Source organism: Piliocolobus tephrosceles, chromosome 7 (genome assembly GCF_002776525.5).
Source record: "Piliocolobus tephrosceles isolate RC106 chromosome 7, ASM277652v3, whole genome shotgun sequence".
Taxonomy (NCBI): Eukaryota; Metazoa; Chordata; class Mammalia; order Primates; family Cercopithecidae; genus Piliocolobus; species Piliocolobus tephrosceles.
The window spans coordinates 8,131,721-8,151,442 of NC_045440.1; the positions used below are offsets into that span (position 1 = coordinate 8,131,721).

General features: G+C 38.1%; 1 protein-coding gene across 1 annotated transcript in view; it reads left to right on the forward strand.

Annotated features, from left to right (window-relative positions):
* Positions 1 to 19,722, forward strand: part of CSMD1 (CUB and Sushi multiple domains 1) — a 2,063,566-nt gene that overhangs the window by 1,747,409 nt on the left and 296,435 nt on the right. Inside the window, exons 27-29 of the mRNA XM_026453909.1 lie at positions 6,188 to 6,379; positions 12,884 to 13,022; positions 17,491 to 17,678. Of these exons, the coding sequence (XP_026309694.1) occupies positions 6,188 to 6,379; positions 12,884 to 13,022; positions 17,491 to 17,678 (519 nt within the window). The remainder of the gene's footprint in view (positions 1 to 6,187; positions 6,380 to 12,883; positions 13,023 to 17,490; positions 17,679 to 19,722) is intronic.

A 19,722-nucleotide genomic window follows, 5' to 3' on the forward strand; every position in this document is an offset into this window, starting at 1 on the left:
GTACACTAAGCAAATGTACTTCTATGAACTAATACCTCAGTCAACAAATACAGTTTTACATGATGTTTAAAAAACATGTAAGTAGAAGTTTATGCATTTAATAGAATGCGGTCCCAACTTTGTTTTAGCAAAATAGGAAAATAACACAACTTTGCATATACATATGAATATAATTAATATTCATAAGTAAATATAATTATATAATTATTATGTATAAATGACAATAATAAATAATAAATATAATTATATGATAAATGATAATAAATACATAAATGATATTTATAATTTTTATAAATTATTGCATTTATTATATTTATATATTTATATTTATATATTATAAAATAAATATACAAAAATAGATATTTATATTATCAGTAGACTCTAACCTTTTAGAGATGGATGTGAGACTGAGTTAATAGTCTGATAAATGGAATGACAAAGGTCAAATTCACAAATCTTTTTTGGCATTTGATTATGTAGGTAAACCTTGTAAAAGCGAAATAAGAATTTCCAGTGAGGGCCGGGCGTGGTGGCTCAAGCCTGTAATCCCAGCACTTTGGGAGGCCGAGACTGGTGGATCACGAGGTCAGGAGATCAAGACCATCCTGGCTAACCCGGTGAAACCCCGTCTGTACTAAAAAAAATACAAAAAACTAGCCCGGCGAGGTGGCGGCGCCTGTGGTCCCAGCTACTAGGCGGGGCTGAGGCAGGAGAATGGCGGGAACCTGGGAGGCGGAGCTTGCAGTGAGCTAAGATCCGGCCACCGCACTCCAGCCTGGGCGACAGAGCAAGACTCCGTCTCAAAAAAAAAAAAAAATTCTTATTTGTGTATAAAATCTGTGCACCTTTGTGTAAAACTTTCTTAGTAGTGGGTATTATATATCTTTTCTTTTGATAAATATTAAACAAAAATTTAATTTTTTATTAAATAAGGACATCTTGGTTTTAAAAATTATAATGAAACTGTCATCCCTGACGTCCTTGGCATCAGGGGACTTTTGTTTTTAAATTCTTGTACTGTTATATACCATTCATTTCATTATATAAATGTTGCTATATTTACAATGGTTATCACTCTATGACAAGTATTTTAATACTATACACTTATTGTTAATTTTTTAACCTATATAAACTGTGACAGAAATTGTCACTTGGAAATGAATACTTAATTATACATGTGACCACTTGCTGGAGAAAAGGAGGAATTTTCCTTTGAAGATGGGAAATTCAGTCAGATGAACAAGATTGCACATATACAGTAGGATTTGCTTATGATTATTTTCTGAAACCCAGAGAAATCTCAGCAACAGTTGATCATAGATTCTGTAGGAACATCACTCAAAGAGTAAATTCCAGAATTCTGTAAAATGCTGGTTCAGGAAAGGTACCACTTTGGTACCAAGACAGTGGCCAATTGCTTTGTGATTCTGGTGATTGTATTCTATGATTAGTGTTCTACGTTAGAAAAATGTGTGGCTTATGGGTGAGACCTTCATGGCTTTCTAACTGTAAGTGTTGCGTCTTCACATCTATCCTGCCTTCCTCTGCTCTCCCAGGCTTCTCTTGGAGTCATAGGCTTGGATTTCCCTGTGTTCCAGTCTTTGCAGCTGATGGGAGGAAAGTGGGGAAGTACAGAAATGGCCTTCAGGTGACTCTGATTATCATTCCATCTCTCTTTCCTTTGAAAAACCCTCTCTGAAACCCAAGCACTCTCTCTTGATCTCCACTGAGAATGCTGTTTTCAAGTGAGATTCCCCTGTTCAAAACATGAGTAATGATAATGATATGGATAATGATGTGAAGAATGATGTGTCAGAAATCATGGCCAGTGTTATGAAATAAGTGCGATTGAGGGGCTTCCGTTTGCAGTATTACAGTAAGGACTCTGAAAACTTATATGCTGAAAATATAGTACAAGTGCTGGTTACAATTGGTTTCGGATTTTCAAATTGTGTCATTGAGCCTGCAAGAAAATAAGGACTCCCGGATGACATGAAATGCAGAAATGGAGAGAGATTGTGAAACTCAGAAGCCAGCTCTGCCCTGATTGACTCTGCTGATTCCCTGTGATGTGGAGCTTCCACTCTGAGAGTCCCTTGGCTCAGGGAATAGAAAGCAAATCTAAGTCTTTCTGATGTTGAAAATATAATAGGAGACCCTCGGGTATAGCTGGAAGACCAAAGGGTGTTCTACTCACAGCCTTGGGAGAATAGACAGACATAGATGTTGACGGAGACATAGTGGCATGCCACTCACAACAGCCAGAGGGTTTCACGCTAGTCTGTAGGTGAATTTCTACCATCTTTGGGATCCAAAATACCTCAAGCTGATAATTTATTTTTGAAAAGAGGAAGTTTTCTGTTGTTCCAGGCAGATCCTGTAATCTAATGTGAATCTCCTCTGGATGGGTGTACCTTCAAACCTGAATACAAAGAATTACCATAAGTAAAGTTCCCCAGAACAGAAGTGCAAATATGAAAACTTACGAACAGCTTAGTTTACATGAGAAATTGGAATTCTTATCAGATTCAGACTGTAATAATGAAAAAAAAAAACAGAATAAAAATATGAGTAGGAAACCAAATACTACATGAACGGCCAAGTAAATGTGAAAATAATCCCAGCCATCACATATCCTTACTAAATGTAATTTGCAAAAAACAAACAAAACAAAATGAACAGATCATTTTAGTGTATTAGTCTGTTTTCTGCTGCTTATAACAGAGTATCTGAAACTGGGTATTTTATAAAGAAAATAAATATACTTCTCACAAATATACCAGTTGAGAAATCCAAGGTCGAGGGGCCACATCTGGCCCTCTTGCTGGTGGGGATTCTGGAGTCCTGATGTGTGCAGGCATCGCCTAGCGAGGGGCTGAGCATGCCATCTCAGGTCACTCTTCCTGTAAAGTCATCAGCTCCCCTCCTGTGACAGCCCATTAATCCATTAATTTACAAATGATTAATACAATCACCTCTTAAAGGCCTCACCTACTAATATGACCATATTGATTACATTTCAACATAAGTTTTTGAGGGGACAAATAGTCAAACCATAGTATTTATGAAGTAGAAAAATTAGGCCAAGTAAAAGCTCTGAGATGAAAAAAATGAAAAGAAAAAATAAGCAAACAAATTGGTGAATATGTATGAAAATTTAAACAATCATCAGTCAACTATGTAAAACAATAATATTTAATTTATGAGGTTTATAAAAACAAATGCATAATGACTATGTCTAATTTAAGATTGTTTTAAAAAATAACTAAAATACCTAGCAATTCATGTAATTAGAGAGAGAATAATAAATATTAAAGAAGAAGGTAAGACTATTACAACTAAATACATACTAAAATTTCTAGAAAGTCTACTAAAATAAAAGTATGAGAAAAAATTAATTAGTATGAAAGCAAACAAAAAGGCAGAGCAAATGGGGTGTGGTGCACACAGAAAACACAAGCTAAGATGGTCGAGAGAAATCCAAATAGACAAGAAACTTCAGGGACTATAAGTAGACTAAACTACCCAATTAAAAGACAAATTCTGAGATTGAATTTAAAGGACAGTCTAACTGCATGCTGTTTGGAAATGAAAATCTAAAACATAGGAGTCCAAGTCATTTGAAAGAGCAAGTGTGTACCAGCAGCATGTACAATAATTTTCATAGCAGCATTTTATATAAGGGCAAAAAGAAAAATAACTCAAAGATCCATCAAGAGGAGGATGGAAAAATCATGGTACATTCATGCAATGGAAAACTATACAGCAATGAAAATGAGTAGACCAGAGCATCACACCTAAACATAGATGACTCCCAAAACCATAATACAAGCAAAAAAGGAGAGAGAGAGATACAGAACTTGCAACATGTAATTCCAGTTAAGCATTTGAGAGAGAGAGAGAGTCACAGAACTTGCAACATATAATTCCAGTTAAGCATTTGATTTCAGGAAACTGATGTATGTGGCTAAAACTGGAATGCATACATTTATGGTAACTATGAAGAAAAGCAAGGGAATGATAAACATAAAATTCAGAAAGTGACTTCCCCTGAAGTGGAGGAAGAAGGTGACGTGGGGAAGGGTATATTCTGTGCATTGATCATATTGATGTATTGGTAATATTCTGTTTCTTAGAGGTGGTAGCACAGATGTTCATGTCATGGTTCTCATTGTGTTATAGATACTCATCTATACATTTCAATGTAATAAAAATCAATTGGAGAGAAATAGAAAGCGGTGAAGACAGCTTCTGGCCTCAATTAGCTTGGAGAATAGTAAGCAGAAAGACAAGTTAGCAAGTTTTTACACTTCATCTTCACAGCAGATTAATAACTTACATGCTAGCCTAATTTTTACTGATTTGTTAGCTGATGATAAGTGTGCTTAAGTGATCATTAAGTACTAATTAGGTACTAATTAAGTCCTGATGGGATTTGAAGCAGGTCTGACCAACCATAGGATCCTTGATATCTGTATCATATGACACTATTGGATAGAGCTTTGATCTTGTAATCTGCGCAGTTTAACATTTTCTCTTGCTCTGAATTATTTGTTTATTGCCTCCCCTATTAGTTTAAAAATGTCTGAATAGCACAGAAAGTGGCGGGAAGGCACTTTCTTCCATAGGGTACAAGGAACACTTCTCGGTGGCATGTTTTTTTGTTTTTTTGTTTTTTTTCATACCACAGGTAACCCATCTCCCCAACGTTAAACCTTACCTTCCCCTCAGTGGCATTCTTCCCACTTTCGGGCACTACTGGCGGGTCCAAAATGCACCCTGGGTTCGTCTGAAAAGCACATGCACAGCACAGAGCAGGTCTTATTCTTTTTTATATATCTTCTAACTTTTTATTTAAATGGATTTTATTGTTCCATTTATCTATCCATATGTAGACATATGAATATGAACACACACAAACACACACAAACGCTTCAGAATTTACAAAACAAAAAGCAAAGCCTACTCATTACTTTAAGGCTTCAAATATTAAAATGGACAGTGTGATGGTATGTATATAGAATAATACACTCATCTCTCTTTTTTTTTTTTTTTTTTTTTGCTCTTTCATAAAACATTGTGTTGAAAACACTGAAGCACTTTGCAGAGAGAAAGTCAGCTTTTAATCGTCATCTCTTATGCAGTGGAGTGGAAGAAAGAGCTCATTATTCTAATTGAAAGTAAAAATGAAAAAAGGTCTAAGCTTTGGATTTTTCAGGAGTATCTTTCTAATTTTCAGTACAACACATAATACACAGCAGTTATGGAAACTGGAGAAAACAACGCCTATTTCTTGAGGCTGCTGCATTTTAGTGTGAAGGGGGAGCTCTGGTGAAAGCTCTGGGCTTGAGGGATTCTTTCCTGATTGGGTGCAGGCAGAGTTGATGGCTGCCTGTGGGATGTGATTTGAGGCTCATCGTTTGCAATGCACTTTACACATGGTTACCAGAGACTGACATGACAAGGCTCCAGTGGCCCCTGAAAGCATATGCACCAGCCTGCTTTGCAGATTCTGGCCTCTACTCAATAGATTTGAGATTCTTTATATATATGCAAAAAGACAGAATATTATTTTCAGAGCTTTTGTTAACATTAGGGTAGCCATATAATATATTGTCCAACTTGGAATTTTTTGGGTGAGTGACAGGGGGTTATTAATAGTTTTGCCAAGGTAATGGCACCTAGGGGATCCTGGGTAAAACTCACTGGTCATCTCCTCTGGACCTTCTACCCTTGGCATCTCAACCAAGGTTATTGGATCACCTTTGAAGGCACAGACCTTAAGGAAATTCTTCCTGTTTTGTTTTCCTTGAGGTTGGTGTACTTTAACTAGTTTATGTAACTTGCAGTATGGGGTTTCATTAAAATATTGCTAAAGAGAAAATCAGTCTGTGTATATGTATTTCTTCTCAGGATAATGTAATTTTTATTTTTAAAAAACCTTGATATGTTTCATCGTTGGTTGCATTTTCGGTAGAATTTTGCTAGAATTTATTCAGTGTAAGCACAATGAAGATGTATGTCATTGAATGTATCTCTGGGAAAAGAAACTATTTTTGTATGTTCATGTGTGGACAGATGACTTATGCCAATGAAGAGTGCTTCAACCCACAAGAACAACCACACCTACAGGAATGTGGAAACCATGTTTTCCAGCCTGTGACCTGGCCTTCTCTTCTGTTTGCAGCGTCAATTGCAGCCACCTGCAACGATCCAGGTATGCCTCAAAATGGCACCCGCTATGGAGACAGCAGAGAGGCTGGAGACACCATCACATTCCAGTGCGACGCTGGCTATCAGCTCCAAGGACAAGCCAAAATCACCTGTGTGCAGCTGAATAACCGGTTCTTTTGGCAACCAGACCCTCCTACATGCATAGGTATCAGCCAACAGAACTTAGAAATTTTATATTCAGGAATGGATGCATGTTGTTGTTTAAATTGCTCCATAAATGTATTATTCCTTCAGAAATATTTCTCAAGAGTTTCTTTCATGTTCGCTGGCTCTCTGAGACTCCTGAAATGTTATTGTAAACCTTTAAACTTTATTTAATTAGGTGGGATAAAGGAAGTCATCCCCTTAATGTACGGTAATTGACATTTACCGTACATTTCCTACCCTTAACAAATGTTATATAAACATGGATCAATCAAATTACTATAATTTAAAATTCTAGGTGGCTCAAAATTTATAACCCTACCATTGCTATTCTGATTTTTTAATATGGAAACATGCCCTGAAGCAAAACCTACTCACTAAAAGTATTTTCTCTTTTTAGATGTTTTTTCCCCTATAATATTAGTACATTTAAAATAGAATTCTGAAAACTAGGAATTATACTGTTTGTATTAAAATGAAGATAAAAGAAGGTTTGTTTCTGCAATTTATTAACGTTCTATAGTCTGACCTTATTAAAAGGATAACAAATGATTTTGCAGACTTTGGCTTGAATAGCCACCTGAGACAATTTATCACAAATATGGTTTTAGGCTAATATATATTTTATGTAAAATAGTAATTTCAGGTAGATGGTCTATTCATTCAATAAAATATTTTACCATGAAATTCCTACTTAGAGTATATCATCTTAGTTTTAAAAAGAAACTCTACTGAACTTTATTATTTTAAGGAACTATCACAGTTTAATTAGTACTTCTTTATAATCTGTCTGAAAAATGTAAAATTTAATTGATGTGTGAAGAGAGAAAGTGACCATGAAATGGGTAAGCCATTTTGCAGAGGATGACCTTGGGGGGGATTTGTGGTTTGAGATGGTTTTGATTGTTGTGTACACAGCGGTGGTAAAATTCTCAGTGGTCTTGGGGAGCTATGATACAGCCTTCTTGCTTATGACAAACCACTTATCCCAGTTGTGAAGACACATGAAGTTGGATAGCTGTGCTTGTTAGCATTCTCAGCCTTGTCAGGGAGCAATCTATGTTTGTTTAATGTTTGATGCTGCATTTACTTTTCATAACGTCTGAGCGCCCAGTCACGCATTTTTACTCACGCTGAGTCATCAGAAGACTGGAGAGATTTCGGCGTGTTTCTTTTTTAAAGTGGAGTGATTGCCTATAAATGTGGCAATCATTTTAAACCAATGGCCTATTTTTACATTAGGAAAGGATTTTTTTTTTCTTCCATTTTGCATGTTTTTAGGCTCATGGAGGAATACATTAAAAAGCAATATAATTATGAGTTAATCCCTTAAAAGTAATTCATTAATTTATATTAATTTGAACATGCAAGTATAAAATTAGGCCATCTCCTAATTAATCTACAAACAAATCGATCTTTTGTTAGATCATCTCTTAGTTATTTTATTTTGACCAGCAACTACGTAATCCAAAACACACCAAAAGCTAAATAAATAACTCTGTCTCTACCTTGAATATCAGTTTCAAGGACAAGCTGAAATCACTTGCAGGCTAATGAGTAATCAATTATTTTGGCAAACAGACCCGCCTACATGCGTAGGTATTATGTAACAGAAAAATGGAAAATACATAATTGGAAATAAATTAACATTATATTTTTATTACATTGCAATTTTCTATTTTTTAGGAATGAGGTTTATGTCCTCTGTGACAAGCTTGCCCATTAGGGCATGAGTGAATCGTAATTAGCACTTATGTAAATTCTGTTTCAAAGATTCAAAATACTTTTTAATTTTTTTACCTTTTTTCATATTAAAGGGTAATGCATTTTACTGAAGACATTTTCTAAAGTATATTAAAGAGGAGAAAAACATTGTCATCTTTTTACCTGGAGACAAGTACAATTAATATAGACATTTATAAATAATTTCATAATTATGTATATGTAATGTATTTTAAAATGTTTTAGGCTGGGCGCGGTGGCTCACACCTGTAATCCCAGCACTTTAGGAAGCCGAGGTGGGCAGATCACTTGAGGTCAGAAATTTGAGACCAGCCTGGGCAATATGGTGAAACCCTATCTCTACTAAAAATACAAACATTAGCCAGGTGTGGTGGTGCACGCCTGTGATCCCAGCTACTCGGGAGGTTGAAGCATGGGAATTGCTTGAACCTGGAAGGCAAAAGTTGCAGTGGGCCAGGATCGTGCCACTGCACTCCAGCCTGTGCAACAGAGTGAGACTCTGTCTCAAAAAAAAAAAAAAAAAGTTTTAAAATGACAGCATCCTGCATGACTATTTTGTAAATTGCACTTTTTACTTACCAGTACATGGTGTGTATATTTTGTGTTACTATGTATTTTCTACTAATTTTTAATGACTAAATTGTATCTCTATAGAAGGCACCACTACACCACCGATGCCACTCTCTAGTGTCTATTTGTTTGAATCTACCAATATTGAATTTTCAGGTCCCTTATTATTGTATAATTAAGTTATTTTAACCTTTTCCCTATTCTGAAGATAGCTGCAATGAGCACCCATGTTGCAAAATAAATCATGATTATTGACAAATGACATATTTCTACAAACTTGCATATTTCTAGGACTTTTTAAACATGTTTTTGTTTCGTTTGGTTTTTGAGGTGGAGTCTCGCTGTGTCTCCGAGGCTGGAGTGCAGGGGCATTATTTCAGCTCACTGCAACCTCCACCTTCCAAGTTCGAGCGAGTCTCCTGCCTCAGCCTCCCACGTAGCTGGGATTACAGGCGCCCACTACCACGCCTGGCTAATTTTTTAAATATTTTTAGTAGAGACAAGTTTTCATTATGTTGACCAGGCTGGACTCAAACTCCTGACCTCGTGATCTGCCTGCCTCAGACTTCCAAAGTGCTGGGATTACAGGTGTGAGCCATCGCGCCCGGCCCATTTTTAAAATCACTTTCAGAGCAGTCACACAGATTTACCTTGCCATCAACCATAAATATTTATTAATATTTTCTCTGACTCAGAGAACACACCATACATGATAGATCTTAAGCTACAGAGTGATGATGTCTTGTTTTAATTGGCATTTTAAATTAATAATAAGGTCGAACTTTTTTTTTCAGATGCTTATTGGCTGTTTGAATTTGTTCTTTCCTGATTGATCAGCTAACTTACTTTTTTCCTTTTCATTATCAGTGTATATTTACTCATTACTGGCTATCTCTCTTTCTTATTCTTTCAAAAAATATCTTACCCTCTCACCTGTTGTGTGTGACAACATTTATTTTCAACACCTGCCATTTGCAGTTGCTTTTTCTTGAGTGTTGCGTGGATGCCTCACTTTTTTTTGCTGTTATTGATGCATCTGAAATGACTCCTACCATAAAGGCTCTTCTGTTTAGCTTTTTGACTTAGTCTAGAAGGAGAATTCTGTAGACCAAAGGACACTAATGACTTTTTTTTTTTTTTTTTGAAACAGGGCCTTGCTCTGTCACCTAGGCTGGAGTGCAGTGGTGGGATCTTGGCTCAGTGCAGCCTCTGCTCCCAGGTTCAAGCGATTCTCCTGCCTCAACCTCCTGAGTAGCTGGGATTATAGGCGTGCGCCACCAAGCCCAGCTATTTTTTGTATTTTTAGTAGAGATGAGGTTTTGCCATGTTAGCCAGGCTGGTCTCGAATTCCTGCCCTCAGATGATCCACCCACCTTGGCCTCCCAAAGTGCTGGGATTACAAGCGTGAGCCACCATGTTCGGCTTCAACTTCCTTATTCTGAGTAAAGTGTCCCTAAACAGTCTTCATTTTCTTATATAGCCTGCAATTGCTCTTCCCCAAGTCCAAATTGCAAAACACTCTGAAAAACCAAAATGTACCCTAGGTTTGCAGAAATTCATTTAGGGACAACAGACTGTCCTGACATAAAGGTGTCTATTTAGAAAAATACTTATTGCACCCAATGGTGTGAACATTCACATGTTTTAATGCAGAAATGTAGATGGGTCTCATTAAGGACCGCAGCTTCAAACCCTGATGGTGAAGGAGCTGCTACATATGTATGTTTGCTATTTAGCATAGTGGCTAAAGGTTTTGAATAAGGGGTTGGTGGGTTGAAAAGAATAGGTGGATTTATTCCTTCTGGAGAATTTCCTAGCATCTCTGAGTTGCATTTTTTACTCTTCTAATCCTTTCCAAAATATTTTTCAAGATAATTAAAACCTAAGAAAACGAACATGAAGAATACCAGACCAACCGAGACAACAAACAAGGCCAGGCAGCACTCCTTAATTCCACTTCCAGCTTTTAAGTCACCTTGTTTGAAAGCGCCTCCTGGGATCTGTGTGACTAAGACAGGGTTTCCCCTGTGTATCTTTTAAATCAATATTTGAATCATATCCCTGAACTGTTCCTGCTGGTAGCACCCTGTAGACAGTGCCCTGAATCTGTCATTTTTCATCTTTCAAAACCTGTATGGAGTAGAATCTTCTAGGCCTTCAGGTACCTTCTTTCTCTGCATCAGCTCTCCTCCCTCATCGGTCCACGCGTGCACTTCTCCACGCTGTCAGTAGCATGATTCCCAGGAGGCACTGCCCTGTGAGAGCTGAGGGTGATTCTGAGGAGGCCCTGCCCTGTGAGAGCTGAGGGGACAATTTCTTCTGCACGATTCTTTCTTTCTTTCTTTTTTTTTTTTTAAGCATACTGGGGAAAATCAAGTTTTAATCTTTTTCTGTAAAAATTATATTACTCTTGAACGTATATCTGTAGAATTTATTATTATAAATATTTTCTGCAATAGCATTCAGAGTTTGCATTCAATTAGGCTGTGAGAGTATAACAAAAACTACTGGAGTTAGTTGTATTTCTCATTATAAAAATTAAGTTTTCGGAAATGTTAAGTAAATATTTAAAGACACCCTCATTATTGAAAATTGTGAAGCATGGGTCTTCATCTTCCTTCATCTTATTTACAAAACAAATCTCCTTTTGTGTAGGGGAAAAAATTAGCAATTAAGATATTTTCTTTCCTACGTATTTTTTAATGCATGTATGACCAATAATGGGAATGAAATAAGACATATAACTTAAGGGGAAGACTATGATTTAATTGTAGTCACACTTTAAAACAACTTGGTGACAAACCACAATATTTGATATAAACAACTTTTAAACCCAGCATATTATGTACCTAAAATGTGTATACTTATAAATTCTGCAGTGTTTTCACACCTTCCCTGAGATGAGAGGTTTAGGAGAAACCTTATCTCACAAATAAAACAATCCTAAAATCTTTCCAATTCAAGAACAAAAATTGGCTTGCCTGTTAACCACATTGAGCTACATAATTACTGCCTTGCTAATATAAATGTAAACACATTTAATTCAAAATTGATGACTTCAAACACAAACTAAATTTGTTGTTTTCCTATAAAGTGGTTCTTTCTAATAATATACCAAGCACTGTGATCAAATGGTATTTCCAGACAGTAATGCTCCAACTCAGCTCCTCAGTGATACGTATACTTAGAGGTCACTTAAACTTTTGGGGTCTGAGGCCGGGCATGGTGGCTCACGCCTGTAAGCCCAGCACTTTGGGAGGCCGAGACGGGCGGATCACGAGGTCAGGAGATCGAGACCATCCTGACTAACACGGTGAAACCCTGTCTTTACTAAAAATACAAAAATTAGCCGGGCACGGTGGTGGGCGCCTGTAGTACCAGCTACACGGGAGGCTGAGGCAGGAGAATGGCGTGAACCCGGGAGGCGGAGCTTGCAGTGAGTGGAGAGCGCACCACCACACTCCAGCCTGGGGGACAGAGCGAGACTCCGTCTCAAAAACAAAACAAAACAAAAAAAAACTTTTGGGGTCTGTTTTGCCACTTTGAAATATGCGGAAAGTAATTCAAGCCTTCCATACACCGGAGGACTGGGAGAATGTGAAAGGCCGTGTTTTCATGCACCCAGTAGCCATTTCCTGCATACTTATTCCGATCCAGGAACCGCCTAGACACCAGGGATAAAACAGTGAACAGGAGCCAGACGATCACTGTACCACATGAAGCAGGCACTCAAGAAGAAATAGGCAATGATTTTATAAACTATGAGAAACAGCAAAAGAATTAACATGGCCATAAAATGATGACCATGGGATTTTTTTATTCAAGTGTTTTCCTGTTTGTTCCTATGTGTGCACGTTGGCAGGTGTAGGGATTAAGTCATCTTTCGTTTAATTGAGAAAATTTTAAATTACAGGAAAGGAATTTTATGTGCCAGAAGTTTGAAAATTCTCTTTGAAAATGGGGTGGAATGTTATGTAAAATTCATTAACAATTACATGAAAAATGTACAGGGTTCCTGGGTCTTACAATTTTATCTGGATAATCGATAACCAACACACAATCTCTTTGATGGGGAAAAAATGCTGATGAGTAAGCTTTTTCTTAAAGAATTCTGTGATGTCTCATTCTACACTGACTGGCAGGCATTCTTCTTTTTCCTAACTTTGTCTCTGTAACTTTCTTTCTGTGACAGCTGCTTGTGGAGGGAATCTGACGGGCCCAGCAGGTGTTATTTTATCACCCAACTACCCACAGCCATATCCTCCTGGGAAGGAATGTGACTGGAGAGTAAAAGTGAACCCAGACTTTGTCATTGCTTTGATATTCAAAAGGTACTGTCTCTTGCAGAAGTCCTCTTTTTAGTAGGATTTTTAATGCCATACCTAAAAATTACTTCTTTTATGACCTCATAGTCTCCAGTGTTATATCTAGGTAAGCACTAGATTTTGTGTCTAATGGAGACTACACCAGGGTGTAAAATGACATAAATGGGAATACATTATTTTGCTTTGGAGCATTCTACTTATGTTAAGATGCACATGAATTATCTTTAAATACTGTTTATCTTGCACACAATGTGTTCCCTGTGAGAAGGCTTAGCTTACAGAATGTTCAATAAAAATAATAAAAATATGGTATGGAGACACTTGGTGTAATTTCTCATCAATGCCTCCTGTCGCACTCAATGCATGATAGTGAATTCCTTTCCACAGCACATCCTGACGTTCCTGAGGGTAGCACTGCTAATATCATTACAATAATTAAGACTTAATAGGGCCTTGAAAATGAAACTTTCCCCAAATGTGGTTGCTGTAAAGTCTGAGTTACTAGATTTCAGTCCTAAAAATATGCTAATTTGTTCTTACTAGACTAGAGGGTGGAAGGTCAAATACTGTGGCCATTTTATGAAAATAAACTCTTTAAATAATTATAGTATTAGGATATAGTATATGATAATTACTTTTTATGGAATCCAAAGATCTTTTCTAACTTTAGACTTTGACTTTTGAACTAAATGAATGTGATATTTGCGAAGGTGAGTCGTTCTGTAGACTTTCCTATTGACCTTTCAGCTATCCAGGGCAAGTGCCTGGGATTAGAGTTTTTAATCTGTCAACGGAGCGAGTTTCCTTTTCTAGAGATCTTTATGTCAATATTCAAGGCCTGAATGTGTTTACGTTCCCTCACTTTCTCCCCCGATGAGATCTGAGTCAGGAGAATTTTACGTTTCTATGATTCTGAATCTTAAGTAGGTTGATAATCATCTTTTCCTGAATATACTAAGCTGCCACAAATTTACCAAATGTTTCTCAGCTATTACAGAAAACCAGTGAACACTCACTGGCTATATTTTTTAGATATCTTTGTGGGTTTTGTTAATGTTAAATTCTAGCAGCATCTTCCTTAAAATTATGAGACACCTCTGGTTTCAAGATATTGTAAGTGGATTAACAATTGAAGCCAGGTGTGGTGGTTCATGCTTGTAATCCCAGCACTTCAGGAGGCCAAGATGGGGAGCACTTGAGTTCAGAAGTTTGAGACCAGCCTGTGCAACATAGCAAGACTGTCACTACAAAAAAATTTTAAACATTGGCCTGGTGTCCTTGTATTCCTGTGGTTCTGGCTACTCGAGAGGCTGAGACAGGAGGACTGCTGGAGCCCAGGAGGTGGAGGCTGCAATGAGCTATGATAGTGTCTAGTCTGGGCAACAGAGCAAGACCTTATCTTAAAAAAAATATTGAAGTGACAAACGAAAGAATAGGAAAGGAAAGGAAAGAAGGAAAGGAAGACAGGAAGACAGAAAGAAGAGAAAGAAAAGAAAACAAAAGAAAGAAAGAGAGAGAAAGAATGAAAGAAAAGAAAGAAAGAAAGAAATGAAAGTGAACACAGAACCTTGTTAGTAAGAATTTCCTCCTTCCCATAAAGTGCAACTCTTTTGATGATATGCATATTTAAGGCATTTTTGTGCAAGGACTTTTTCCCTGTGTTTTATCCACCCCTGTGGAAGTTTGAAACAGATAATCTCGAAGCCTCTCCCAACCTATAGATGTATGACTCATTACCCGACCCAATGTCTCAGAAACTTCAGAAATCTGTGAAAACCAGTGACTTCTCTGATCTGGAGTTTGCATGTGATCAAGTGGACATCTTCCTGGGAAGTAGTGAGGAGGGAGAGGCCAGAATCCTGTTTGGGCACGAGGATGTCCAGCTTCCCAAACAGGAGGCTGGGGCTGATGAGGGCTGGCCAGGATGCACTGTCAGGATGACGGCAGATTCAGGTGTGCTTTTTGTGGGAGAGTGGGAGTCTGTCATTACTAATGATAAAGGCAAAGAATCAAACGACCTGAAGGACATATGCGCTTCCAGGCTCATTCAGGGCTGTGGGTCTTCAGAAAGAGGATGTTCCATCAAATTTCCCTGTGGACTGTGGGGCTCACACGTTGGGGTTCAAATCAAATTTGGCTGAAACACTGAGTCAGGCTTTGGCATGCTATTAGAGCTTAGAGATTCGTGCAGCTGGCAGAGGTAGCAATAAGGAGTTCACCAAAGGAACCATAATTAATTATAAATTTCACTCCAGACTTCTACCCGTGAATTTTGATACGGGCAGAAAGGGAGAGCAGATGGGATTTATAGTGTTTTTTTGTTTTCCTGTGTCTGGTAGCATTTGCAGTGTTGAATAAATTACCAATAATGATAATTAACTAAGCCAAATATTGGGGATATGGCATGACCAGATTTTAATAACATCCTTGCAAACACTCTAAATACAGTGATTATTCCAATAAAATTCTACTTAACCCACACCATTCCTGCTGGCCCCTATACCTAGTAACTCCAACCTTTTATTCCTTCTTCATTCCTGACGTCAGTGAACTTGTCAAATAAACAGACTAAGAAATCTTCCTAAATTTCCTTTATTAAGTATATTCAGAATGTGGAGTGAGGGCATCCTTGACCCAAAACAGGACGGCGTGATGCAGGCTGAGCGTTGCACTGATGCTGGTGGTCCCACGTCCTCTGGTCCCCTTCATGGTGCAGTGGACCCCTCCAGGAGGGACCTTCTGTTGCTGTTTTATCATCCAAATCTCCAGATCAAGTGGAGCCACTTAGAACATTTTCATGATTACAAAAACAAACAAACCAGCAAGCAAAAACCCTGACCTTCTCTGACTCAGTCGTCCTAAATTTCTGCAAATGGAAAGGAAAGGAAAGGAAGTGGGAGCTTCATAAATTGAGTGCTTTTTAAAGACACATACGAAAAACCTGCTATAGAGAAGAGAAGAGGGAAGGGGCAGCTGCAAGGGATGGGTTTGTTGGTTTGCTTGCTTGTTTGTTTGTTTTAGAGATGGAGCCTTGCTCTGTCACCCAGGATGAAGTACAGGGGCATGATCTCAACTCACTGGAACCTCTGCCTCCTGGGTTCAAGCAATTCTTCTGCCTCAGCCTCCCAAGCAGCTGGGACTAGAGGTGCACAACACCATGCTCAGCTAATTTTTGTATTTTTAGTAGAGACAGGGTTTCACCGTATTGGCCAGGCTGGTCTCGAACTCCTGACCTCATGATCGCCCACTTCAGCCTCCCAAAGTGCTGAGATTACAGGCATGAGCCACCGCGCTCGGCCACAACGGATGGTTTTAATACTTCTACTTTATCAATTTATTCTGTTCACATCAAGATCATAGACATCTTAACCAAGTTAAGCCTTTCCCTCAGAGTATGCATGCTTTTAAAGCTCACAGACTCTATCGGCCTACACATCACCAATGGCAAATACAGCCTAGCCCTTGAGAGCTTTGGGTTTAAATTGTTACACTCTTTGGGGACTGACTGTATGTTAATATTAGAGGAGAGAGAAATAGAGAAAAATGGAGAAAGTGAGAGAAAGAGAACGGGAGGGAGAGAGAAAGAAACTGGGATATTCAGTGATGGTGAAACATGATGTGAGAAAGATTACGCTGTGCCTTGTAGGGACCATTAATATTGGCTGATTCATCCAAGCAAGTGGAGGCTTTTTTTTTTTTTTTTTTTTTTTGACAAAGTCTTGTTCTGTCTCTCAGACTGGAGTACATGGGTGCGGTGGTAGGGTCACAGCTCACTGCAGTCTCAAACTCCTGGCCTCAGGTGATCCTTCAGCCTCAGCTTCCTGAGTAGCTGGGACTACAAGTGTGCACCACCACACTCCACTAATTTTAGTATTTTTATACATACAGGATCTCGTTATGTTGCCCAGGCTGGAACAACTGCATTTTTAAGTAAAAATAATATACAGGTTTTTTGTTTGTTTAAAAAAAAAAGAAAAGAAAAGAAAAACCTTTAAGAATAGTCAGTAATTCTACTGACTATTGCAATATTTTCAAATTCCAATATTTTCAAAGTTCCGATATTTTCAAAACTAAAAATATTCAGATAAAGATAAAATGTCAGTGGAAATGTATCTCTTTTGAACTCCGTTCTTTTAAACTGCATCTCATTTAGCAAATTAATGGGTACAGGGAAAGGATAGAATAACTCTCTGCTATTATGACTTATTTCCTTTTGGCTATGGTCAAAATAATATTGTATTGAACATGATGGTAATTAGGCAAAATGCGATTTGTCACAATTGATATATTTTACACTTATTGCTATTTTATTAATATTTTGATTCATATTACATTTAACTTTTGGATTGCCCTAATTGAAAAATTATTATACAAAAGCAAATAAAATCACTTTGTGCACTCAAAGGCTTACCACTCTGGAAGATAAGGTAAATCTCTACTAGCCCTATGACATAATTACTATTCTTTTCTTCAGTTTCAACATGGAGCCCAGCTATGACTTCCTACACATCTATGAAGGGGAGGATTCCAACAGCCCTCTCATTGGGAGTTACCAGGGCGCTCAAGCCCCAGAAAGAATAGAGAGTAGCGGAAACAGCCTCTTTCTGGCGTTTCGGAGTGATGCCTCCGTGGGCTTGTCGGGGTTCGCCATTGAATTTAAAGGTACTGTGACTGCCTGAATTTGGGTGGGAATTAATTTGTATCAGGACTGTTTTTATTGTAAGTGTTCCTTTGTAACATCTTGCTTATCTGTTTAATATGCAAATGCTGACCTGTGTCTCCTCCGTCTGGGAAGATACATGTCTTCTCCCTCCCCAGTGAAGATATTCCCGAGGTGCATTTCTACCTTAACTGGAGGAAGAAAGAGAGGGGGACAAACTGTCCAAATTCATGACCATATAAAAATAAATTGTGGTTTGTAAAATAAAGAGTTTGATGACATTTAGTAATTATTTTAAGATGGGTTTTAACATCTTATAATTTGTTTCTTCAAGATGATTAAATGTAAGTACATGAAAATCACTATTTTTTTGTGGTTTTTGTTTTTTTGAAACGGAGTTTTGCTCCTGTTGCCCAGGCTGGAGTGCAATGGCTCAATCTCAGCTCACTGCAAGCTCCACCTGCCAGATTCAAGCGATTCTCCTGCCTCAGCCTCCCAAGTAACTGGGATTACAGGCACCCGCCACCAGGCCCGGCTAACTTTTAATTTTTAGTAGAGACAGGGTTTCATCATATTGGTTAGGCTGGTCTCGATTTCCTGACCTCAGGTGAGCCACCTGCCTCGGCCTCCCAAAGTGCTGGGATTATAGGCATGAGCCACTGCGCCCAGCCAAAAATAATTTCATTTTATCTCAACATTTTCCATGTCAACATATCTGTGCCCTTCCCTGCCTCAGTCACGCATGGCTGGTTTGGCAAGGTTTCCGATGCTGCTCAGAGCTCTTTCCTTTGGTCCTCAGATCAGTGATTTACCATTGATTTGCTATAAACCATTCCCTGCCATTAACATCCAAGGAAAACAGACTGACCTAAAAACCACCCTCAATTCAGCATTTTGCTATTGGGTCCATCAAAATAAATATGTATTTTTTCAAGTTTATTTCTCATGTGAACAAAATAAAATACAAGGTGTATTACAAAGAATTGGGGAAGAGGACTTAACAAAATATCAATTCACAGTGACGAGGGTTTACCCTAAAAAAATGAAAATATTTATATTTATTCACACTTTTGAGTTCAATTTGTATGAAAAATATTTTTTAAAAGAATATATTTTATGTTCCTTACCTCATTACCAGACCTGTTCATATAGTTTTAAGTAGGCAATTGGTCTCTCTGCTCCCAAACATCAAAATCTGCAAACTCAGCTGGGTGCGGTGGCTCACGCCTGTAATCCCAGCACTTTGGGAGGCCGAGGCGGGCGGATCACAAGGTCAGGAGATTGAGACCATCCTGGCTAACACGGTGAAACCCCGTCTCTACTAAAAAATACAAAAAACTAGCCTGGCGAGGTGGCGGGCACCTGTAGTCCCAGCTACTGGGGAGGCTGAGGCAGGAGAATGGCGGGAACCCGGGAGGTGGAACTTGCAGTGAGCTGAGATCTGGCCACTGCACTCCAGCCTGAATGACAGAGCGAGACTCCGTCTCAAAAAAAAAAAAAAAAAAAAAAAAAATCTGCAAACTTAGGGATATTTACTAAAATGTACAATTTAAAAAATTATACGACTTAGCAATCAGAGTATCCTATGCCTTTGAGATAGTATCCGTCATGTTTAGGAATAGTTGAAAATAGTACTTTTGAGCCTTTACCACATCATAAGGTAGTTTCTGTGTTAACAAGAATTCACTAAAATGCATTTTACCATGACACTACTTATTATATGATAGCCCCCCATAAAAAAAAAAAATCACACAGGCAAGTAAACAAACAAAACAAATCCTCATATAAATGTGAGAATGTACTTGATCATTGCCCACTGCAACAACTCCTGTTCTCCCCGGCATCCTAAGGCACATGAATAAATGGGCCAATGAATGAATGAAGTATGAAGGGCCTTGCAAATTACATGAAGAAAGAACTTCCTTAATTTTTGTTTGGGTAACCAGTATGGCCATCTAACTGGGGGCTATAGATCTTGAGGTTTTAAAAGTTCTCCAGTGGAGTCTGTGAAAAATAAAAATCACAGGAAAGAGAATAGGAATGATG